Source organism: Cyprinodon tularosa, unplaced genomic scaffold (assembly GCF_016077235.1).
Source record: "Cyprinodon tularosa strain WSP-4 unplaced genomic scaffold, ASM1607723v1 ctg298, whole genome shotgun sequence".
Classification (NCBI taxonomy): domain Eukaryota; kingdom Metazoa; phylum Chordata; class Actinopteri; order Cyprinodontiformes; family Cyprinodontidae; genus Cyprinodon; species Cyprinodon tularosa.
In genome coordinates this window covers 596,289-621,329 of record NW_024039005.1, presented here as the reverse complement: position 1 = coordinate 621,329, position 25,041 = coordinate 596,289, and the positions used below count along the sequence as shown (strand labels likewise).

Sequence of the window (25,041 nt, the reverse complement as noted above, 5' to 3'; positions counted from 1 at the left end):
CCAAGGCAGCGCGTTTCACTCTAGTGAGCTTCATGTTCCTCTGCTACTGGTTTGGTTTCCAGATAGACCAGTCCAAGTAGTGCCATCTCACTGCGGAGCTGAGTCCCACCTGGTTTTTAGACGTACGGTGTGAGCAGGTAGATCGCATCAGAGCGTCGGGTCGCGCAGTGAGAGAACAAACATCCTGACCTGTGAACTTTTAAACCCTGTGGTTTCGTCATACAGTGGATGCCCTGCTTTAGAAAGTGCGGCTGATTGACAGGATTATAGAATAATTTAGCTCCAAGGCTAGGCTAACTGCATGCAGCGAGGCTAACTGCATGCAGCGAGGCTAAGGACTGATTGCAGAACATTTTGTTGCTTTTTGTTGTTGTAATTCATATAAAATGTAGTGGTGATTGTTTGCCAAGACAAACATCACAAAAGGTTCCATTTAGCCACTAGAAGGCGCTGGGCTCAGGTTTCTGTATGCAGGCAAAAGAAGGTTCAATGTCCAAACTTGTTGATTGTTCTGGATGATTTATTTTCCTTCTTCAGCCAGAGATTACAGAGTTCAAATTTTCCTTTGTTCTTTCTGCTTCCTCTCTTGCTCTGGTAAAAACCAAAACCCAACATGCGTGTTGGTCCCTTCCCAGGCCCCTACATTTATAGAAAGTGGACTGATCCACATCACTTCCTGTCTGACCTCAGAACCAAAAATAAATAAATAAGAGAACATAATAAAACAAAGATAAATAGAATCAAAAATTATTAACCTGCAAATAAACTCTGTAAATAATACAAAAATATGAATTTATGATTTTACTAACAAACTTCAAATGGATAAAGAAATAAAGAATAAATAGCTCCACCATTATATATACAGGTGTAATACCTTAGTATACGTCTATTCTGAAGTTATAGCGCCTCCTAGAGGAAACCCCACCAGCCTCCAGTGGTGAAAACTACACCGACATCAAATAGAAGCGGCCTCCTTTAGCTAAAGACAGAAACTAGCATGCAGGTGTGATTTTTAAAGCTCTTCTTCATTTCAGGCCAGGAAGTGCGTTCCCATGGATCACCTTGAACAGCTGAAGTCTCAGCTCAGTTCCAGCTCGCAGGCAGAGCTGATTCACCAGCTGGAGGAAGTCATCCTGAAGCTGGAGCCGCTGGACTCTGCTTGCAGCAGCCGCAGAAGCAGCATCTCTTCACATGTAAGAACAAATATGTTGCTGAAAGCTTTTACATTTATTTTTTTTGAGTAGAGACTTGAAAACGACAGAAACACAAATCCTGTTAACATATAGCTGTATATTTTTTATCTGGAGGGAGTGCTCAGGTAATCAGGTAAATTTTTTTTCAGAACTACTTCAGACACTAAAAATGATTTTGCATTACTTTCAAAGACCTACAATTCAGCAATAGAGTTGATTCCTTCCTGATATCATCGCCCGGTACCAAATGACCCACGGACCGGTCCACGGCCCGGTGGTTGGGGACCGCTGCACTAGACCCCGAGTACGGACTCATGTTCTCGCCAAGTCTGTTCTTGACAAGAAGAAGTCAGTAAAGTCTGAACTCGGGGAGAACGGGAGAACACAGAACAAATCTGGGTCATTTGGAACAGAAGCGTACCTATGACATCACCACATTCAAAGCTAGTCTGGAGTTGCGTTTCACCTCCTTTTATTAATAGTCTCTAGATAGATAGTTATATATTTTGAGTTTTTCATTTATTGGGGGAATAATAATGAACACAGTCAGATAAACACAAATCAAATTAACATTTTACCAAATAAAAGCAAAAAACTCGCCATCAGAGCCAGCGGTCCTTCACACACGGCTACGCAGAGAGAGAGCTGCTGGATAAAACCTGGAACTAAACGCTATTTTTGAAATTTTGAATTGAAAAATCTTCCTGGATGGAAGAGAAACGTCTTCAAACTTGGAAACAAAGTCCAGTGTAACTTTTTTTTTAATGATTTTATCAGGTTTGTTTTTTACAAAATGTGTATTGAATATAATCTGGTTAATCTAGGAGAGTTTTAACATCCTGGACTGCGGGATCTACCGCGTGATCAGCCGTAGAGGAAGCCAGTCGGACGAGGAGACGGGATCGCTCCTCAATCAGTCCGTGTCGGAGGAGGAGCGGCTCAAGGAGTTCAGCTTCGTTCAGGAGGAGGATCAGGTGGATCATGGTAAGAAGCCGCTAGATCCGGTGTTATTAGGAGATGTCATACTATAACATGTTAAAGTTATTAGGGATGCACGTTATAATCGGCCCCCCATCGGTATCGGCCTTAAAACTGAATATCGGACATCGGCCACCCCACCGATATTTAACCCGATATTTGATCAGCTTTTGAGTTTCTAAAGTCTAAAAAAAATAAATTAAATACTACTTCTTCTTCTTCCTCAAAAACTTCTTTTTTACAGACATAAAAACTTCTAAAGACGAGGGAAAAAATATTGATCCATTAAAATATCCCAATATCTTCATATGCTGATATATTGCCATTTAAAAACACCATATCAATCTCTTTTACTAATGAAATATTGCTATATGTCATCGTTATGCTACGAAATCCCCCGAAAATTCACCAAATGTTGCCATATTTTTATATGTTGATATATTGACGCGGTATCGATCTATTTTACTAACAAAATCTCACAAGAATTTGCAAAATATCACGAGAGTTTGTAACAGAACGATGAAATTTCACGAGATTTTGAGAGTAAAATAGATCGATACCGCGTTTTTAAAAATCAATTTGATATCAGCATATGAAAATATATTTGAGTATATTATTTTTCAAAGTGTCAGAAATGGATAACAAAACTGCTATTTTCAATGACTACTTATTTTTGTCCAGCTTTAACATCGGTATCGATATCGGTTATCGGCTAGATGAGTTTTAAAATATCGGCATATCGGATATCGGCCAAAATCCCAATATCGTGCATCCCTAAAAGTTATCCATTTATATTGTTTTAATGGTTTGATTAAAATCACTTATTTTGTTTCTTTTAGACTTTGCGCTTCTGTTTAAATTGAAATAAATAAAGACAACCTTTCTTTTTCCAGACTGAGATTTTTACAGTTATATTAACATTAAGAAGTTGAATCTGAATAAATACTAAAAAGTGACATTTTTCTTTTCTACGTGTTACTTTTCTCTTTTTTTATGTTTCCTCTTTATGAAAATGTTTGAAGCAAGAAGAAATTTCTTTTCTTCCTCTGATTACAGCCTTTAAAAAGAGTGAAGTTATTTTCAGTTTAACAACAGAGAGAAACCAAAAAAGAAAAGTCTTATCTTTGCTAACTGATTATAACTTGACTCTTGTTCTCTTTCGACTGATATTTTAATCTTTGTTGCTTTTTCTGTTTCCCTTTTAAATGAGCTACAAATGAATAATAAAAAAAAGAAAAACTGCCTGATTTCTGTGAAATTGTTTACGTGAAATGTCTCCTCTGTTTCACCGCATCTCACATTCGTCTCCATCTTGGTTCTGTTGTTTTGCGCCATATTTGATTTTGGGTCTCGCTCCGCTTGCATTACGTCCTCTGATCATTCCCCTCCAGCTACTCCATCCATCTGTGTTTTTCCTCCCACTCCTGCCCCCATCTTCGCTTAGATCCACAGAGCGGCGAGCGCCCGGACGCCGATCGACCCGACCAGGGCCTGCAGTTCCACCTGCCGCTCTCTTTCCGCTCCAAACCCCCCCGCATGGCTTTGCAGGCCGTCAAAGACAGGTGAATGAAAACCAAACCAACAATCCAGAGTCCATCTGCATTTATGCTCCTTTTAAATAGTTTTCTAATTTTACATCACTTTTAGTGTGAAATGAAACCATCGTGCAGCTGTGCTTCCTCATTCTGTTAAAATAAAACTCTTACAGTCTGAGCATCAGTCATTCGTTCTTCATGTGGACCCGTTTATTCACTGATTCTTGTCTGTCTGACATTTTGTTTAACATTTTAATTACTCAACAACATAAGATTTTTTTTCTCATCAGTGTTTCCAGTTTTGTCAAGAAGACGACGGAGAAGATCAACACCCTGCAGATGAACTCGGAGCTTCGCCAGCGGCCTGAGTTTAAAGAGAGCTCCCAGCCCGACGCGTTAGCGGGCGCGCCGTCGTACTCGGAGGAAATGGAGAATGAGTAAGTTAAGATCTAAGGTCATCTTAACCCTTTTAAGCTTTTTAACGTTGCAGCCAAAGGCTTCCGTGGGTTTTTATTTGGAGCTTATCGGAGGAACCGACACTGAACTAGTGAATAATCATTAAATAAATATTATTTTAGGGTTTTAAAAGAATATGTATTAAACATTCAAAACTACGTAGAACATCTTTGCTGAAATGAGACCAAGGGGTAGATTTATCTCTACCATCTTTGTGAATCTAGGAGGAGGTCTTTGTTCTCCTTCGGTCTGAACTGTTGTTAGATGGTTTGTTAGATGGGATGGAAAGTGTTAACAGAGGCTCTGTCCGTCCGTCCGTCCTGACCTCCTAATCCCTCCATCACTATAGAGAGCGGGGACTCTATAGTGAACTTTATAGTGAACTCAGTTCACTGACCGTTCAGACAGATGATCACTGCTTTTTGCTCCATTGGTCACGTAACTCCGCCTCCATGCAAGGAGCCTGCGCCATCTTTATTTGTCACCGCTGTCGCAGCGGGCCACTTTCACTGCAAATCCCATAATCAGTGTTGTGCCTGAACGTGTTCATTGAACGAAAGTTCATGAACTCGTTCATATTTTGGGCGAACGTGAACTGAACGTACTGCATTACTGCCTGATGAACGTTATTGTGAACTCGTTCATTCTGGTGTCTGTGAACGGCATGCTCTCTCAGTTCAACTCCGTTCAATAGGTTGCCAGATTTCTATAGAGTCCTCCAGGCGAAACCCCGGCTAAATCAAACCGTAAACAGGCCTTAATATGTAGCGGGAAAAACACCCAATCTGGCAACACCAGCTACCAGCGTTGTAGCCTACAGCCGCGTGCGTCATCAAAACAAAATGCAGCGTGGAAGCCACAGCAGCAGTATGATGACTTAAAACAGTTCTATTTCATCCCTACTGACCGCCAGAGGGCGGTGCTGAAAGCACTGAATGTTCCCTTCGGGCATGCGCAGTTCGAGTAATTATACCAACAGAGTCACACCTGTGACACCGGATGACCACTCAGAAGCTATATAGCCTGGTGTCATCCTTTGCTCTGCTCCTTTTTTCTTCTCGCAAGCGGTTCGCTAACTTCCCCGTTGTCTGAAGCCCCTGTATCTTGACCGGAGTTGCGGTTATTCTCCGCCCTCCCAGGGCTGCAACGGGTCGATTCTGAGGATTACGGAAGTTAAGTGAGTTGTTTGCTGGTGATGGTAGCGTCCGCGCCCCCTCTCCCGGCTCACGACTTTAGCTTTTTACCTACAGCTTCGTGCTGTTTTGTTTCGAACTGGTGACGGCAGCGTTTTCGCCCCTACTCCCAGTGTGAATAACTTCACTGCCGAAGTTATATACGGCTAACGTAGTTAGCTTCTTTAGTTTGTTGGTGTTATACCTGGTGACGGCAGCGGTTTTCGCCCCCTCTCCCAGTATATTCCCTACTTTTGCATCCTTTTTTTCACCGGTCTGCGCTGCTATAATTACTGACGGCCGCGGTTTTCGCCCCCTCTCCCAACCAAGTGTGGTCTACTTCGTTTGCCGAAGTTGGAGATGGCTAACGTTGTTAGCCTTTTTTGGTTTGTTTGCAGCCTTCTTCATCGGTCTGCTTAGTTATGAATGGTGACGGCAGCGTTTTCGCCCCCTCTCCCAAAATCAACCTTTTTTGCAGCCTTTTCGTTGGTCTGCTCTCTTAATTGGTGACGGCATCGTTGTTCGCTCCTACTCCCAACTTAAGTTTCCATACAGCTAACGTTGTTAGCTTTTTTGGTTTATTGGTTTTATACCTGGTGACGGTAGCGGTTCTCGCCCCCTCTCCCAGTATCGGCTGCCTTGTGCTCGCAGCCTCTTTCGTTTCTCTGCTGTAATTGGTGACGGCTGCGTTTGCGCCCCCTCTCCCGATTTTCGATAACTTTCTGTTCTTTAAGCCTTGTCGGCCTTCGACATGGATGGCTCTCACAGCTGCATGGACTGTGGGGCTGCCCTGCAGGCAGAGGATGGCCACGACCTGTGCCCTACCTGCCTTGGACATGAGCACATTTTGGAGGCGCTGTCTGAGAACCCCTGTATGAACTGCAGCTTTATGCCCCATGCAGTGAGGGTGGCCCGGTTGGCCCAGTTGTGCCCCCAGGAGGGCTCGGACCTTCCGCCCTCTGGGCAGGTGGTTCCCCCCAAGCGTTCTAAGCGCCGTGGTGGGACCACAGCATCTGTGCCCCTCCCCCGGAGGAAGCGGGCCAAACCTGACCAGGGCCTGTCCACAAGGGTGGAGCAGTTGTCAGCAGAGCTGGCAGAGATGAAGTCCTTGTTGCAGACACGGCAATCTGATCCCTCGCTCCCAGTGGTTGGGCTCTCTTCCCCACCAATGCCCGAGCTGGTTGTAGAGGATGACGTTATCTCTCTGGCTGCTTCCGCTTCTCATTTTAGAGATGAGGAGGAGGCAGGGTCCTCTCAAGCCTCTGAGGCTGGTTCATTTTCATCTCAGAGTGCGGTTGGAGAGGCCAGTGACGGTTCCATGCGGGAGGTCATGTCTATGGCCCTGAAGCAGCTGCAGCTGGAACTCCCACAAGGAGAGGCATCCAGCTCCGGCAGTGCCTTTTTCAGACGTGGAAGGGCTCCTACTCCTTTTTCTGTACCTCCATCAGAGGAGTACTTGAAGGAGTTACACGCCTGTTGGCGGGAACCGAGAGCGCTGTCGCGTCTCTCAATGGATGGTCGTGTATTAGCTGCCATGCATGAGTCGGTGAAGGCCGACAGCAATTGAACCAGCTGTTGCTTCACTGATTGTGTCACCAGATGAAGCCCTGCGTCCTGATGTCCGGTGCCCGCGGACTCAATGTTGGGTTACAGATGACCTCCTCTGTAAGGCGTACAATGCAGGAGCGCGTGCTGGCCGCCTTGGCAATTCTCTGGCGCACCTCATGTTTGCCCTGTCTGCATCTGTTCAGGACACTGGTGGTGCAAGTGCGGCGGTTGGTTATAGTGACGCAGCGCTGCAGGCCTTCGCGCTGATGACCAGAGAGCTTGGACGGGTCATGTCTTTCCTTGTCCAAGCTCGTAGACAGGTCTGGTTGGCACAGTCTCCTCTGACTGAAGCATGCCGTAGGACCCTCAGGGGTGTCCCGGTTGTACCAGGGGAGCTGTTTGGATCAGCTGCCTTGGAGGCGCTGGAACGGACTGCTCAAGCACGTCAGACTAGCCAGCAGCTTTCCGGCCTTCGCAGGAGCATACTTGCCTTTCCCCAGCGTTCGGGCCGCCCTGCCACTACCCCCAGCGTTCAGCCACGACCTCAGACTGGTGGCAGACCTGTTGGTTCCTATCCCCATGATGTGCGGCAGAGACCGAGGAGGGACTTTCGTGAGCCAGTCTGCCGCCCTGTTAGACAGACCCGGGCCTCAAATCCTGGACGCCCTCCCCCCAGAGCCCCCAGGGGCCGTGGGGATAGAAGATGATGCCACCGGGCCAGCCGTCGGACATTTTTCCCATCAGCAGCTGAATTTCTGGGCTGCTCATGCCGTAGATCCATGAGTGGTTGCCACCTTAACCAATGGCTACAGGCTCCAGTTCCGACGGCGGCCCCCCCTCTCACACCGGGTCAAGATGACTGTCATCACAGACCCGGTGAAATCTCAGGCACTAGACCAGGAGCTTTCCGCCCTCCTGGGCAAGGGGGCAATCGAGTCTGTAGATCCTCTGCGGCAACCCAGAGGCTTCTACTCCACATACTTCCTTGTGGCCAGGAAGACCGGCGGTTTTCGCCCCATTTTAGATCTAAGGGGACTGAATTGGTACCTTAAGGTCCTTCCCTTCCACATGCTCACCATAACAGGGGTCCTTCAGACCATTGTGGCGGGAGATGGGTTTACATCAGTAGATCTGACAGACGCCTACTTTCACGTGCCTATTGCGGCAGAACATCGCCGTTTTCTCAGGTTTGCCTATCGGGGGCGCCATTGGCAATTCCGGGTGCTCCCATTCGGGCTCTCCCTTTCCCCGAGGGTGTTTACTCGATGCGTGAAAGCAGCCCTCTCTCCTCTACAGGCCTCCGGAGTCAGGATTCTGCCATACCTGGACGATTGGCTTCTTTGTGCTCCCTCTCAGGTAGCTGCCTCTCGGGATACGTCCCAGCTTCTACTTCATGTGTCACTGTTAGGCCTCAAAGTCAACTTGGCAAAGAGTTGTCTTGTTCCATCTCAGACAACCACCTTTCTTGGGATGCATCTGGACTCTGCTACCATGATGGCCCGTCCATCTGTTCACAGGGTGGACGACATACTCCAGCTTGTCCGTCGATTCAGACTGGGCAGGGATTTTCCCTACATCATCTTCCTGCGAATGCTGGGCAAACTGACATCAGTCACTCGTGTCGTGCCCTTAGGGCTGCTCCTTCTGCGTCCTTTGCAGCGATGGCTCAACAGCTTTCGCCTAGACGCCAGGCTGCACAGGCATCGCAGGCTAATGGTGACCAGGAGCTGCCTCCATGCCCTAGCTCCTTGGCGAGACGGGACCCTTTTGTCCAGTGGTGTTCCAATGGGGCTAGTAGTGTGTCGAAGGGAGGTGGTCACCACGGATGCCAGCCTCATGGGCTGGGGTGCCGTGTGGCAACACAGAGCTGTTCGGGGTCTCTGGGACCCAAGGGAGCGCACCGAACACATAAATGTGCTGGAGCTGCGGGCTGTGCACATGGCCCTCACGTGCCTTCTGCCCCACCTAGAGGGAAGGCACGTGCTGATTCGGACAGACAACACCTCTGTTGTTTATCATATAAACCACCAAGGTGGCACCAGGTCAGCACGTCTCTTGAAGGTGTTGAGGGATCTCCTGGAATGGGCGTTTCCCCGTCTGTGTACCCTGCGCGCAGCGTATCTGCCAGGACGGCAGAACCAGGTTGCCGACTCTCTATCCCGCCAGGCACCTGCTCCGGGAGAGTGGTCTCTTCACCGCGACGTAGTGCGCATAATCTGGAACCTCTTTGGGCAGGCAGAGGTAGATCTGTTCGCCACAGAGGAGTCGACCCATTGCCCCCTATGGTATTCCCTAACCGGGATGGCGGGCGCACTGGGCCAGGATGCACTGGCTCATCCATGGCCGCAGGTTCTCCTGTATGCCTTTCCACCCCTCTCACTGATTTGGCCGACTCTACGGAGGGTTCTCGAGCAGGGCCACAGAGTGTTGCTGGTAGCTCCGTTCTGGCCAGCAAGGAGGGATCTGCTGTCTCAGTTGGGGGGACAGATATGGCACCCCAACCCTCAACGTCTCCAGCTGTGGGCATGGCCCCTGGGAGGCTGACTGGGTGTTCAGACACCGTGAGACACACCGTATTGAGTGCTAGGGCTTCCTCCACTCGGCTGCAGTATGCTAACAGATGGTGCCTCTTTTCTCAGTGGTGCTCTGCCCACAATGAGAACCCAGTTTCCTGCTCGGTGCCCACTATTTTGGAGTTCCTCCAGTCTCTCCTTGATAAGGGCCGCTCTCCTTCGACCCTTAAAGTGTATGTTGCAGCAATTTCATGTCTTCACCGAACTGTTGACAACCGTACAGTGGGGCGCCATGAACTGGTTTCACTTTTTCTGCGTGGTGCTCGTAGGTTGTGCCAGCAGCCAGCCCCACGAGCCCCAGATTGGGATCTGCCGTTGGTTCTCACAGCTCTGTGCCACCCTCCATTCGAGCCTTTGGCACAAGCAGAACTCAAGTGGCTTTCCTGCAAGACTGCTTTCCTGATGGCTATCGTCTCAGCTAAGAGGGTCAGCGAGCTACATGCTCTTTCTGTCAGCCCTAGGTGTATCAGGTGGAATCCAGATGGCTCTGGTGTTACCCTGTGGCCTAATACTGCGTTTGTGCCTAAGGTGTTGTCTCCTTTTCACCGTAACCAGCCATTGCGGCTGGCTCGGTTTCAGCCTCAATCTGGTGCAACTGAGAATGAGTCTGAGTTGTTGTGCCCAGTAAGAGCGTTGGAGGCATACATTGCAGCCACCGCCAATCTGAGACGCTCGGACCAGCTTTTCCTATGCTATGGGGGTCCAAGGTTAGGCTGTCCTCTTTCTAAACAGCGTCTGTCCCATTGGATTGTGAGTGTCATCTGCCACGCCTACGCTGCAGGTCACTGCTCCCTGCCAGTCGGTGTGAAAGCACGTTCCACCAGGAGCGTCACGGCTTCCTGGGCTGCTTTGAGAGGGGTTCCGCTGGAAGCTATATGTGCTGCTGCTTCATGGGCTTCCCCAACCACCTTCACCAGGTTCTACAGTGTCAATGTGGCTGCCCCTCATCCCCTGGGTCAGGTCCTTTTACAAGGTTCTGCTGGGCCTCCTCTGTGAGGTATGTGCTCAGGATTCCTTGTGACATCGTTGGCATTAGTCATTCAGTGCTTTCAGCACCGCCCTTTGGCGGTCAGTAGGGATGAAATAGAACGAAAGTTACGTATGTAACTACGGTTCTATGAATCCCGGATGACCGCCAGAGCTTCTCTGTCACTCAGAATCCTTGCTTTTGCGAGAAGATTCTGTAGGAGCAGAGCAAAGGATGACACCAGGCTATATAGCTTCTGAGTGGTCATCCGGTGTCACAGGTGTGACTCTGTTGGTATAATTACTCGAACTGCGCATGCCCGAAGGGAACATTCAGTGCTTTCAGCACCGCCCTCTGGCGGTCATCCGGGATTCATAGAACCGTAGTTACATACGTAACTTTCGTTTTATGACCAGGTGGTCGGTGAGGATGATGGCAACAAGTTTGCCCGCCGGCTTTCAGTAAAAAAATCCGCACTTCAGTAACCTTAAATTCCTACCTCAGCCTGGTCCCTCAGTTTGTGTTAGTAAAATCTTCTTGAGCGGAGGTCTTCAACAGGGGATCCGCGACCCCTAGGGGGTCTACGGAGGTACTGCATGAGGGTCTGCATGGTTAGTTGATATTTTTATATTCCCCCCCTGCATTTTTTCCCCCCACTAATTGAAATGTCTTTAAATACTCATTAACATGAAATCAACACACTGTAGTAAACAGATAAATGGAGACAAAAGATGTCTTTCAGTCATCAATGCACACATTCAGCGACACACAGGAGCTCTTTCAAGCTGGGCACCGTTTCCTTCACAACAACCAGGAATCAGAATCAGAAAAACTTTAATAATCCCAGGGAGAAATTAATTTCTTTACATTACTCCATCTGTAATAAAGTGACTATAGGACACAATTTCATACAATATATATAGTTAGGGGGTCCCCGCTCCATCTCACCATCAGTTTGGGGGTCCTTGGTCTGGAAAACATAGAAGACCCCTGTTCTTGAGGGTTTTACTATCCATGTAACTTGTTTGTTAAACCTGCCTGGTATAATTTTCCAGGATTCCAGGATTCCTTTTTAGTATGTATTGAAATGGAATTTCAAATGGAAAAAATTATTAAAATAAAAAAAAAACATTTGCACCTTAAAGACTACTTTCCTATTTTTCTTTTAATAATTTCTCATAAAAAAGACCATTCAAGCAGCACATTTTTCCTGATGTTTCTGAGAATATACTGTAGGGGTGAAAGCTGCAGCTGCTACTAGTGTGAAGTGAATGGACAGCAACAAAGCATTAAAGCAACAATGGGGAAATGCTGTCCCCTCAATGCTAATGTAAACCCTGGTTGGATAAGGATTCAAAACTGGATATGAAGATGAAATCTGACGCACAGTTTCAGAGTTACAACTGATAAAATAATTGCTGTCTGTGGTTCTACAGTAGGCTATGGTGTAATTGAGCAATATATGAAAAAATAACTATGAACTAGTTCATTTTTTGGTTTTGAATTATGAACTATGAACTGAACTAGTTCATTTTAAAATGTGTGAACTGAACTTTGAACTAGTTCACGTAGAAAGAGAACTTTCCCAACACTGCCCATAATGCTTTGCGAGGCAAACTCTCCTTGCAAACCTCCACCCTTCTAGTGACCATGGACGATCACTACTTTTCCAGGTTCATTGTTGGAGATTTCAAGTCCACGACTTTTTCCTCCACTAGACGTTCGGACACTCGTCTAAAATGGCGGAACCACTGATTAGTGCGGATGTTCGGACACAGCCAATGATTTCTCATTCTTGCCATAAACCATAATTAGATGGACTGGCCTATTTCCACTAGCCCTCAGAAACCATCCGATCCGCGCCGAGTTCAGAGCTTTGATCGATTAGCCGTGCAGAGCTTGGTTCTTACGACCGTTTACACGCCACACTTCGCCGGTCCTTCGCCTCCTAATGGTGGTCCGCGATACTACAGCTCTCAAGGCAAGAATTACGCAAACAAAAATTTCGGTGCCCTAACATTCAGGAACTTATGTTTAAATCAGTGGTATTTGGTGGTTTGCCAAATGTCAGGCGAAGACGGCATCCTTCCCGGTATCAGCATCCTCCCAGGCCGCATCGCGCTCTTTTGATGCCGTTTATTGTTAATAAGCTGAGAAAAAGGTTTGTTTTGTAAACAGGTGAAGAGATCTGGGAACTGCAAAGCCGGAGATGCCGGAAAAAACCCGCAAAATGAGTCAGCTGACTGTAAATAGGAGATTAATAGAGATTCTGCTGATGATATATTCTGGTTCTTGCAGTTTTTACCCCAAACCTTAAAAACTATTTCTGTTCACTTCCAGCTGCTTCGTACGACGGAATATTAGAGCCAGGCTAGAGATTTATTCTTTCTATTTCGAGAATAAAGTCTTAGAATTATGAGAATAGAGTTGCAAAGAGAATAGTCGTAACCTTACGAGAATAAAGTCATATCATTAGGAGAGTAAAGTCCTAGCATGAAGAGAATAAAGTTATATTTTATGACAACTCTTCCTAGAATCCCTTTCTTCCCTTAAATGAGGAATGTGGAGCATCATGTGAAGTTAGACTTCTGGGCGGAGCTTGAAGCTTTATTTCTGAAACGGGTTGTGGTACAATGACTTGGTTCTCGTAATGTTACGACTTTACTCTCAAAATGAAAAAAGAAATTAAAAACAATTTTAGCCTGTCCCTAATACTTGGAACGGCAGCGGGAAATTCGCCACAAATGAATAAAACCAAGCTGCTCTCTAGCTTGAAGCTACAGATCAGACAAACAACCAGATGGCCGAGCATAAAAGCAACTTCAACACTGTCGATCTAGCGTCCAAATTTCTGCGTTTCGGCGTCGTTGACGTCTAGAACGCCTTCGCTGTGAACACAGCGTAAGAGTTTAAAGTTTGAATGCATCAGTGACGGTTCCCCTCACGGCCTTTCTGATCAACACATCTGAACCAGAGTCATCATCTTTCCAACATTCAATAAAAAAACTTTGTTTTTTATTTAAAAAAGGAAAAAATATACATATTGCTTTTTTAGGCAGTGATCTCTCTTATATTATTACTTGATGTCTTTAATAAAGCTTTGATAATAACATCTTTGCTAACAGATGATGTTTTTCTTCACAGCGTTTATAATGAAGTATCTAACGCTGAGGTTGCTATGGAGGTACTGCGTGCAGCAACAGAGCGAGCCGTGTAAGTCCAACGCAGCATTTAGCATCAAACGATTTTTACTTTTATTTTACCAATTTATTATTTTTCATGTTTTCACTGACATCAGCTCCCAGATACACGATCCTTTGGCGGTGCTTGATCCAGTCTGCCTCAGAGAAGCGCTGATGGAGTGGCTGCCGGTGTTGGAGCGAACTTTGGGCCCTGCTAACCTCCTGTCAGCTTCTGTAACCAATTCCAGCCTGGATGGATCCGAGGAGCAATGGGAGAGAGATTATCTAAGCCCCTGCACAGATCAACAACAACCAACAGAAAGTCTAACAGTAGAAGCCAAAGCCGTAGAACTAGAAGAAAAAGAAGTGGTCTGTGAGAAACCGCAGACGTTAAACATCAGTTCACTAGATGATCAAACCGAGCCGGTTCGAGTGGCACCTCCTACTCCTCTACCCACGGATCTGGAAGCTAATCTCAGCGAGCTAGCTACGCTTCACATGGAGCTGAGCTGCTTCAGGAACCAGCAGGACGTTCTGGGAGGCTCTACTTTCCTGCGTCGCTACTTCTTCCTGCTGGACACGGAGCGAGTGAGAAGAATGTGTCTTCTCTGTTACCGGCAGCAGCCCAAGATCATGAGCTCCTTCTCTGAGGCCATGCTAGGTACAGACGCCACAACGCTGCAGTTTCAAGCTTTTTCTTTAGTTTTTTCACATAAAGTCTCTGTTATTTCCCCGCAGAGCTGACTCAGTCCAGCAAGGTGGTGGAAGTTATTCAGAAAGGAGATTTGCTGAAATCTCTTCGAAGCCTTAAGGATCTGCAGCCGTGTGCAGCGTCTCATCTGCTGGCTCACTTCCACAGGTACCAGCATTCACTTTCTATAGATGCATCGTTTTACCAACACTTCTGCTGGTGACTCTGAAACAAGAGAATCTGTTTAACGTAGAAAAAACTATTTACTGTCTTTAACCCTTCATCCTAGGGATGCAGGATATTGGGATTTTGGCCGATATCCGATATGCCGATATTTTAAAACTCATGTAGCCGATAACCGATATCGATACCGATGTTAAAGCTGGACAAAAATAAGTAGTCATTGAAAATAGCAGTTTTGTTATCCATTTCTGACACTTTGAAAAATAATATACTCAAATATATTTTCATATGCTGATATCAAATAGATTTTTAAAAACGCGGTATCGATCTATTTTACTTTCAAAATCTGGTGAAATTTCATCGTTCTGTTACAAACTCTCGTGATATTTTGCAAATTCTTGTGAGATTTTGTTAGTAAAATAGATCGATACCGCGTCAATATATCAACATATAAAAATATGGCAACATTTGGTGAATTTTCGGGGGATTTCGTAGCATAACGATGACATATAGCAATATTTCATTAGTAAAAGAGATTGATATGGTGTTTTTAAAAGGCAATATATCAGCATAGGAAGATATTGGGATATTTTAATGGAACAATATTTTTTACCTCGTCTTTAGAAGTTTTTAAGTCTGTAAAAAAGAAGTTTTTGAGGAAGAAGAAGAAGTAGTATTTTCTTTTTTTTTTTTTTAGACTTTAGAAACTCAGAAGCTGATCAAATATCGGGTTAAATATCGGTGGGGTGGCCGATGTCTGATATTCAGTTTTAAGGCCGATACCGATAGGGGGCCGATTATATCGTGCATGCCTACTTCATCCATTTTCGTCCATGTTGAAATAGTCCTTTAGGTAGAATAGAATAGAATAGAAAATTCCAGCAGTGTTACAGCAGCAAAAGGTTATAGTAGAAGTGGTCAAACAATCTGGATCTTAGAAAGTATAAAAATAACAGAAGAATAAACAGAGTGAAGAAAATAAACAATAAAATCCTGTAAAGTGTTTTAATAATATAAAACTGGAGAATAAATAACCAGATGTGCAGAATGACAGCAGCAGGTTATTTAACTGACTAAGGTAGAAACTGAGCAGAATCAGCATGAATGGAAGAACTGATTGAGGTTGTTGGGAACAGTGTTGGGAGCACTGGTGGATACAGTGATGGGAGCAGTGGTGGGAGCAGTGGGTTGGAAGTTCTCCACCTTATGAATCTCTCCGTTACATTGCAGGCTATATGAGAAGCACGGGGAGGCAGCCGTCCGCTCGTTTGCCCAGTTCTTTCCTGTGATAACTCCTGCTGACGTGGCGGCGGTGGCTCAGCAAAGCCACTTTCTGGCTTACCTGGATAACCTTGTGCAATCAAGACCCGAGGAGCACAGGTGCTACTTTAGCGTTTGCTAAATAAACATTTCTGCTTTTGTTGGGAGAGTTTATAGCATTTTTATTTTTCCTTTAGGTTATCGTTTTTGCAGTCGCTTCTCGAACCTGAATCACTGAGACACGATTGGCTGGAGTTGGCGCTGACTCATGATGCCCCTCAGCTGACCGATACCCTGACCTCTGATGGACGGCCCAGGTACTACGCCGGGATGCAGAGAAAACATTCCTCAGTGTAGACTCTGTCATAGCATGATTCAGTTTCTTTCATTTGTTTAAAATAAAGACGGAGGAAATGCTGCATTATGAGATATCTGGGTTTGATTTACTGATTTAAAAAAATATCATTCATTTTTTGGCTTTTTTGGGCCGATTCTCCAGTCGTGCGAGAATGTTTCGATAGGCAGCCTTTCATCCTCATGGTGCGTGGTGTAGCTGTACAGGGGGTAATGAGGGGCGATCAGCCTCTAGTAGCGTTCCTTGACAGCGTCGTTTCTCTGTCACCAATTTAGCGCTACTTGGTCCCAATGGAATTTCCCATTGGGAACCTGCTAGCGCTAAGATGCTAACTGATTAGCAAGATGCTTCCCACAAACCGGCCACATTTAAACTAGCTTGTGAACCTTCCGCCACAACAATCCCGCCCCCTTATAATTGACCAATCACATTCACTTTATTCACTCGTGTAAAATCGGCACCACTCGGGAGAATTCAGAAATGCAACGGTTGTAACGCCCGCTTCCCTACGACTTTAAAAATGTTTCGTCTTGCTGCAGGTGGCATTCACACCGCTTCACTTGGGGCTACCGACGTCTGCTGTCTCTCCTGATTCGCCTTCCTGCAGACATTTCATCTAAAGAGAAGATGACCGAGATGTGCCGCAGTCATGGGTAGGTTGGGTTTTCACCTCATGGGGGTTTTTTTTTGTGTTTTAGATATGATGCAGCCTGCTAGATGTTGACATGTGTGCAGGTACTGGACGGGATACCTGTACCTCTGCAAAGAGCTGCAGAGTCGCACCGAAGCGTTTTCCACCATCTGTCAGCTGGATGACGTCAGCCTCCTGGAGGATCCTGATGGTAAATCTGTTTGCATCAAATGTGATGATAATCCAATCAAATAAATCTCTTTAAATTAAACTTTAATTCACTAAACATTCAGCGTTGGATCATTAACATTTAATAATGCAAACATCCAAATTTATTTATTTAAACCAACCCTGAGATGGAAACGCTGAGTTTTCATCCAACACCTCTGGTTTGGTTTTGACTTTTCTTCCAAGGCCGTTTTTTTCCTGCCAGTTACGACTAACTGAAGACGTGACTAAAGCTGCTTATGAAGCAGCGATGCTAGCCGGTAATAACCCAAACATTCATGAGCCGTAGAGCCAGTCAATCATGTGATCTTCAGATCTACGTTATTTTCACTGTTTGGGAACCTTATGCCCCCAGTGGTAAAACTTACCCGACTGTAATTGTGTTTTTTTTTCCTTTTTAAATACTTTATAAATTCCAGCCTTTTGGATGAGAAATAATGTTTTGAAAAATAGGTGATGAAGCACTTTGACCACTGAAATGATTTCCATTAAAATTTCAGTTAGAGATACTCAGCATAGATATGGCTGCAGGTGTTATTTTTGCCTGGACGTATTAACCCAGCCCTACATTAAATTAACCCTTTATAGGCACTCAGCTAAATACTTTGAAAATCAAGATTCCAAGCAAATAGTGTTGTTGGAATCCAGGATCAGACCTTATTTCCTTTGTAACATTAAAAAAATTTATATTCTGACAGCAAAAATGAATGTAAATGTAATAACTAGAAAAACCAACTTGCCCGAATATATTAAGAAAAATAACAAAAGTGTTTCTATAAGAAATTCATAAAAAACACTCTGAGTGAAAGAAAAACTTTTTTTTCTGGTCCAACATAACCTTAGAGACATTAATGCTGAGACTGACAGTTTTTAGTTTTTTAGTCGAAAAAAAAAAATACAACTATTGACCCCAGTTAATAAACGTCGATTGATGGATTTCACTCAGTGGCTCCTCCCTCTGACCTCCAAGGACCTCCATGCCAGAAGTCCTCACTCCCCTAAACTTCTTTTTTTTTCTTTCTTTTTTTTAACAGTGTCCTGTCTGGCAATGTGGCAATAAGAATAATTGTCTTGATGCCAAAAAGAGCCCAACAGATTTTCCTTTCACCAGTGGAGCAGTACGGCTATCGCCATATAGCTCCACTTGTTTCATGCATATAAATTGCTTTATTATAATTATGCAGGGAGTTTTACAGTTTATATGGACACTGCAATGTAAGCAGAGCAGAAAAACAGAAGAAGAAAAGAAAAAGTGAAAAGATGAAAGAAAGAGGAGATAGAAAGGAGACAATGACAAAACATTTTCAGTCTGCTTCATCACCTGCAATGAGATGAAGAAAGAACAGCCCAACCGAAAGACATGGTACGAGATATAAAGCAACACCTTGAAACTATCACTAAAGTAATATTATTAAGTCTGACATGTACTCTGTGTTCCCTTAAACTTCTAAACGGGGTACTGAGGCTGGACTGCCCCCCCCCTGGGTAATACCTGACCCTTCTGACGATCGATGACCTCGGAAAAAATCAGTCGCAGGAGAATCCTGCCCTCACAACGACAAATAGTAGTCGGCAAAAAGTATTCTACTTTTCACCCCAGTTAAATAAACGGAGATCGATGGATTTCACTCAGTCTGCGTTTTATTTTCATATCTTTGCAAAGAGGGAACAGTTCATCATGCGGCCCTTAATGCATCGTAATCCTGTTCTGATCTGAACAGCGTTCGTTCCTCCTTACTGACAATCATGGAAATTAGTCAGAGTCAAAACTAATTACAGACACTTTGGTTAAACAGCAACATGTTATGAATAAACCTGAGAAATAATCTGGTTTGTTATGGGAAGAAGCTACGTCTACAAACATCCTCACTCTGGGGAATTGTTTGGCCTTTAAGTTGAAACAGACTGAGTGAAAACTTTTATAGTGAGTAAATAGCATCAATTTATATTTGAAATAAGAAAAATCTAAGTTTTACAACCACAGTTTATAAACCTAAATAGAATTGTTAACTAGGCTTATTAACTTTTTAAGTTTCCAATTAATTCTTCAATTCTTGACTTAACTTTTTTTTCAAACTTAATTTCCAGCAGGTAATCTATCATTCAAGGGATCATCTAACTGGTCAAATGCAAAAATTAGATGTACAGTCAGGTAGCAGGATCTTTTCTGAATGGATGGATATAGATCTAGTGCTTCTAGACCTGAGGTGAGGGATGGGGGGGGGGCTCTATTAGTGATTAAAAACAGTAGCTTCCCATTAAGTTGGAAAGAAAAGTTAAGTAAAAAGAAGGGAAAGGGGCCAATTGAAAAGTTAGTAAGTAAAAAAAAAAAAAAAAAGTATTATTCCCTGCATCTAAAATGTTGTTTTATATATACATTAGGGCACGTTTCCTTTTATTGTTGTTAGGTTGACTTAAATTTTTTTCCATCTAAATATCCATATTTTCTAAATGTTACAAAAGCAATAAGTTGTTGGTCTGTTCTATAAAAACACTCTTAGCTTAAAATGTTTTATTTTCCAAGGATTTCACGGAGTGCTCTATGAAGGTTTAAAGAGGCCTTTCTGATGATACTGCCCCCCTGTGGCTAAATGAATTTATTTTATTAGATCATGTCTCTCACAGAGGACATGAACCTTTTCAGACGCCTCCATGATTTCTAGGAGGGGGAACGTGCAAAAAAGCAGGAAGTTCAAATATTCCTGACTGTATATAAATCACCTGTGCAAAGCAAAGCTGAACAGAACAGGTAAAACAAAGTAGAAAAATCACCAAGTAAATCATTTATTTTATGTTCAATTTTAATAATTGTTCCAGAACCGTTTGTTTCTGTATCTTTAAAAGGTGTCCGTCATTAGAGCAACTTGACTAGTGGTTGACGGCTGGCAGCCATGTTTGTTTCCATCCAGCAGTGACCTCTGATCATCTCCCTGGTTTCAGGTGTTGAACCTGAAACCCTGGACGAGTGGAAGCTTCTGCTGCAGCTCTCTCAGCAGTACTGCGGTGTGGCGGCTGCACCGCCGGCCGCAGACGTTAACGGGACCGGCTGGTCCAACGGTTCCACAGACTGCCAGGGACGGATCACCCCGGAGAGCCTGACCCTGATGCTGGCTCGCACGGTGGGGCCGGACCGGGCCCTGGCGCTGCTCCATGAATGCGGAGTTCAAGTGGTCCTTTCCCCCCATTCCAAACTGGTGTGTGACCTGCTGAGAGTCACGGAGAAGCGGCAGAGGTGGGTCAGGCTCCAACGTGATATATTTCTATAGATTCAACCCTTTATAGTCTTTTTCTATGTCTGCTTCTGTCTCCTTGAACCCCAGTGGGCCTCAGCAGATGGCCGCTCACACTGAGCCTGGTTCTGCTGGAGGTTTCTTCCTGTTCAAAGGGAGTTTTTCCTCTCCACTGTCGCTACAAGCATGCTTAGTGTGAGGGATTGCTGAAGAGTCAATGAGTCGATGCAATCAGCTGGTTTTCCTTAGATAGAAAACTTTGAATCAATCTGACTGGATGATCTGGTGAACTGGAAAGTGACCTGAGATGACATGATGTGAATTGGAGCTATAGAAATAAACTGAATAGAATTAGATTATAGAGCAAGTTGCCGTCGTTGATCACTGCATCCCCCTTACAAATGGAGTCCCCTCCCAGTCCCTCAGTGAGGCCTAGAAGCACTAGATCTATATCCAGCCATAGAGCATAGATCTTGCTACATGGCTGCACATGTTATGTTGGCATTTTACCAATTAGATGATCCTTTAATGATAGATTACCTACTGGAAATTAAAAAAAATAAAAAATAAAAAATGTTTTAAAGCTACTTGTAAAGTTAAAAAGTTAATAAGCCGAGTTAACGATTATATTTAGGTTTATAAACTAATAATGTGCCAGTATCAGCATTAATGCCTCTAAGGTTACGTTGGACCAAAATGTGTTTTTCATGAATTTCTTCTAGAAGCAAGTTGTTTTTTCTTCTTATTACATTGGAATTCATTTTGACATCAAAATATCCAGATTTTTTTTACGTTCCAAAGGTAATAAGGTCCTGGATTCAATAACACTATTGGCTGGAAGGGTTGATTTTCAAAGTATTTCACTGAGGATCCTATAAAAGGTTGAAACTAATGTATCATTTAACTTATTTTTCTAAGAAAATCTGTTTTTTCTTCTTTCTGTTTTTCAGGGCGATGATTCAGACCATGCTGGAGCGGTGCGATCGGTTCCTCTGGTCTCAGCACGCCTGAATGCTGACCGGTGCATCATTCGCTGACTCAGCACCTTTTAAACTCTCCTCAGCTCTTCAAGATAAAATCTTATTTATTCCACCCAGGCCAAAACGATGCACTTGTGCTTTAGTGAGAAATGTTGTCTTTTCCTTTAAAGCAGCGCCTCGTCGCTTCTGTCAGTATTCATGCGCTTGTTTGCATCATTCTCTGTCTATTTCTGTTTTTGCATGCTTGTACGAGTACTAATATAGATGCTGTAACTTATCTTTCTGTTGTTGAAGGCCAAAGAAATCAGTCTTCCTGCTATGAAAATAAATACTTGAAGTAATTAAAGGGTTGTGTTAAAAGCAAGTTTTATCAGGTGAATAAAGTCGTCTGTGAAAATTTAAGAGATTGAAGGTTTTTACTCAACTCAACTCAAACTTTATTTATAAAGCACATTTAAAACAACCGGGGTTGACCAAAGAGCTGTACAGGAATCACAGTTAAGGAACATAAGATAAAAACTGAAGGCTAAAATACATAAACACATAAAAATAGAATAAGATAAATGTTTCAATTAAAATACATTTTAGAATAAAATAAACTTTCAAATAAAATGTTGCCAAATGTCCACTTAGACATGATTAAAAGCCAGGGATTGTATTCATGTCATGGCTGCACAAAACAAGGTCTAACTTAAACCCTGATGGAAAACTATGAGTAAGATTGATTTAATGATTGAATGATTGACTTTATTGATCTCACAGTGGAGAAATGTTCTCGTTTCTTCAGCTCAAATAGTCAAAGACAAGAAGAATGTGACAAAGAAAAAGGTGCATGGGGTATATACAGATATATATACAACAAGTAATTTTTTTCTTTAAAAAAAGTGAGACACTTTGCAAATGAAATGAAACAATTTACACTAAAATAAGAAAAGATTATTGCTTTGTCTTATTTCAAGTGCATATTGTCTAATTTTCTTATTTTAAGGTTAAAAATACTCATTCCATTCGCAGATCATCATATCTACATATTCAAATTAAGAGTACATACTTAATTTAACACATTTTTACTTATTTCTAGATTTTTTTTGCAATGTATTATCCAGGGTTATTGCACATGGTGTTTATATAGATGGATATTTATATATACAGTTATTTCACAGGGTATTTAATAGTAATTATTCTCCATTGCAGCAGTTATTGTGGTTGTAATGCTGCATTGTAGAGTCTGGTTGCAGCAGGATGAATGACCTGCAGTGGCGCTCCTTTTTTCAAACAGGCTGTAAAAGTCTTTGACTAAAGGAGCTGCTCAGCTCCTCTCCAGTCTGCTGCAGAGGGTGGAAGGTGGCGTCCATGATGGATGGAAGCTTGGACAGCAGCCTCCTCTCAGCTACTGAGTCCAGAGTGCAGCCTAGGACAGAAACGGCCTTTCTCAGCAGGTTGTTCAGTCTCTTTCTGTCCCGCTCTGAGCTGCCAGGGGCCCAGCAGACAACAGCGTAGAGGAGGGCTGATGCCTCCTCAGAGTCAGAGAAGGTTTGAAGCAGGAGCTGCTCACTGCAAAGGACCTCAGCCTCCTCAGGAGGTGGAGGCAGGCGGCTCTGGGCCTCCTTCTGCACCCCGTCGCTGTTATGAGTCCAGTTTATTATTGAGGTGAACACCCAGGGATTAAAACTCTCCACAGTTTCTACAAGGTTACAAATGCATCAACTAACTGCATCCAGTTAGACTGAAAAACGAAAAGTTAAAATGCTCTGAGAATCTGAACATCTAGAAGCCAAAGTTTAAACCGTTCCTTCCTCTTTTATCGACCCAATGTTCAATAAAATGACACATTTAAAATTAGCCGTACCTTAGCCGTACATTCTGCTGTGACCAAGTGCAATATAAAAAAAGGAAATTACTGCAAAAATTTACAGAGAAAGACGATTAAATGAAAACAGATTAGTTTGAACTCTGGTGTTGCATTAAAAACCTGAAAGTAAATGTTTTAGCTGAAAGACAAGTTTTCCATAACTGCCCCCCCACACACACACACACACATAATGTGTTTTTTTAATAAGGGAGCAGATTGTCTCTGATCTTCTAGCATTAGAGGATGAGTAATGTAGGTCAAATGAGAGAAAATGACTCAGAGAGAAATGAAATGAGGTCAGTGACCCATTTGATGTTATCACACACCTGCAGCAGCAGAGAGGAGCTTTCTGATGCGTCACGTTTGACTTTTAAAGACTGAAACTTGGCTAATTCACTGAGTGACGAAGACCAGAGTAATTAACTGATACCCCCCCCTTAATGTCACGTTTTGCTTCTGGTTATTTCCCAGAATCCTCTGCCTTTCCCGTCTTCCCGCTCATCCACCTGTCATTGGCATCGAGACGATCAGATGTGAACTGGTTGCAGGACACAGAAATCTATTGTATAAAATATAAAAGAATTCAAACTTTAAACCTTTTTCCATTATTTTTTATTATTTATTTTCTTTACATCGCAGCTCTCTGTTTAAAACTATTTTGTTGGGATTCATTTCCAAATAAACACAGAATATAGTAGATCATGGTTTTGAGCGTTGTATTAAAAAGATTTATTCTATTCAGTTTATTTCTATAGCTCCAATTCCCATCATGTCATCTCAGGTCACTTTCCAGTTCACCAGATCATCCAGTCAGATTGATTCAAAGTTTTCTATCTAAGGAAAACCAGCTGATTGCATCGACTCATTGACTCTTCAGCAATCCCTCACACTAAGCATGCTTGTAGCGACAGTGGAGAGGAAAAACTCCCTTTGAACAGGAAGAAACCTCCAGCAGAACCAGGCTCAGTGTGAGCGGCCATCTCACCAAAAATACAGCTTTTCAAAAAAATAGAATTAAAATCAATCCACTGGACTTTGTTTCCAAGTTTGAAGACGTTTCTCTTCCATCCAGGAAGCTTCTTCAATTCAAAATGTCAGAAATAGCATTTAGTTCCAGGTTTTATCCAGCAGCCCAACAAAGCCTGGTTTTAGTTTAGAAAACATGGAATGGGGACCAGAATGTTCACATTTTGGACAAAGCAGACAGGTTGTTTGAGAGGGACGTGAAGGAAGCCATCTATGATAAGAAAGAAAAACCAACCTCAAACAGAGGGGGGGTTAATTAAAAATCATTGGGGTCCGAATAAAGAAAATCATCAACCCATTAAAGGTCCGGAGACATTTTTAATTATAATCTGTTACTTTAAACATAATTTAAAACTAAAATAAAATGAGGTTTTTATGCATCCATGTTATACATTGATTTTTTAAATAGAAAAAATATATATAAAAAAAATCTAAAGTGTTTATTTTTTAAGTGGAGAAGAACAATCGTTGTTAATTAGAGATATTGGTTTATAATTGGTTCGGCAGCGTCTTTCACCTGGGATTACTTTTGATATTTTAATTTGATTGGGGAAATGAAAGACAAATTGAAAATGTGGCCTAATGGGTTCCTAATGAAGATCAACCGTGTGTTTATTTCGCCTCCACATCCCAGCTCTGTCTTTAAGATGATTGAAGGCTTTTTTTAAAGGAACCTTCTTGGGTGAAACACTTTTTTTTTCTCCAACTATTAATAACGTCATATCATAATCAGACATGTCGGCTCTCTCATCTTCAGTCTCTGTTCTTATGAGGTTTAAACATGAATTTATTGGAAACGTTGGCTTGACAGAAAGTTTTCATCATGGGTGAGAAGACAGATTTGGAAGGTTGTGGGTTCGAGGCAGGGAGTCAACTGTTTGATGTTGCCTCTCTGTCACCAGAAGCAGAGATAAGGAGATTCTGCACATACCTGCTGCCTCTGTATACAAAGCATCCCCAACACTCAGAGCCCATCACTGGGAAACCTGCCGCCTCCAGGG

At 43.5% G+C, this 25,041-nt stretch overlaps 1 protein-coding gene across 1 annotated transcript in view; it reads left to right on the top strand.

The window, feature by feature from the left end:
• Positions 1–21,564, top strand: part of hps5 (HPS5 biogenesis of lysosomal organelles complex 2 subunit 2) — a 33,938-nt gene extending 12,374 nt beyond the window's left edge. The window contains exons 11-23 of the mRNA XM_038291288.1: positions 1,035–1,193; positions 2,018–2,177; positions 3,616–3,733; positions 3,997–4,143; positions 13,567–13,635; positions 13,721–14,265; positions 14,343–14,463; positions 15,709–15,858; positions 15,936–16,055; positions 16,633–16,746; positions 16,829–16,935; positions 19,893–20,184; positions 21,133–21,564. Coding sequence (XP_038147216.1) covers positions 1,035–1,193; positions 2,018–2,177; positions 3,616–3,733; positions 3,997–4,143; positions 13,567–13,635; positions 13,721–14,265; positions 14,343–14,463; positions 15,709–15,858; positions 15,936–16,055; positions 16,633–16,746; positions 16,829–16,935; positions 19,893–20,184; positions 21,133–21,193 — 2,163 coding nt within the window. The 3' untranslated portion in view covers positions 21,194–21,564. The remainder of the gene's footprint in view (positions 1–1,034; positions 1,194–2,017; positions 2,178–3,615; positions 3,734–3,996; positions 4,144–13,566; positions 13,636–13,720; positions 14,266–14,342; positions 14,464–15,708; positions 15,859–15,935; positions 16,056–16,632; positions 16,747–16,828; positions 16,936–19,892; positions 20,185–21,132) is intronic.
• Positions 21,565–25,041: the final 3,477 nt, after the last annotated feature.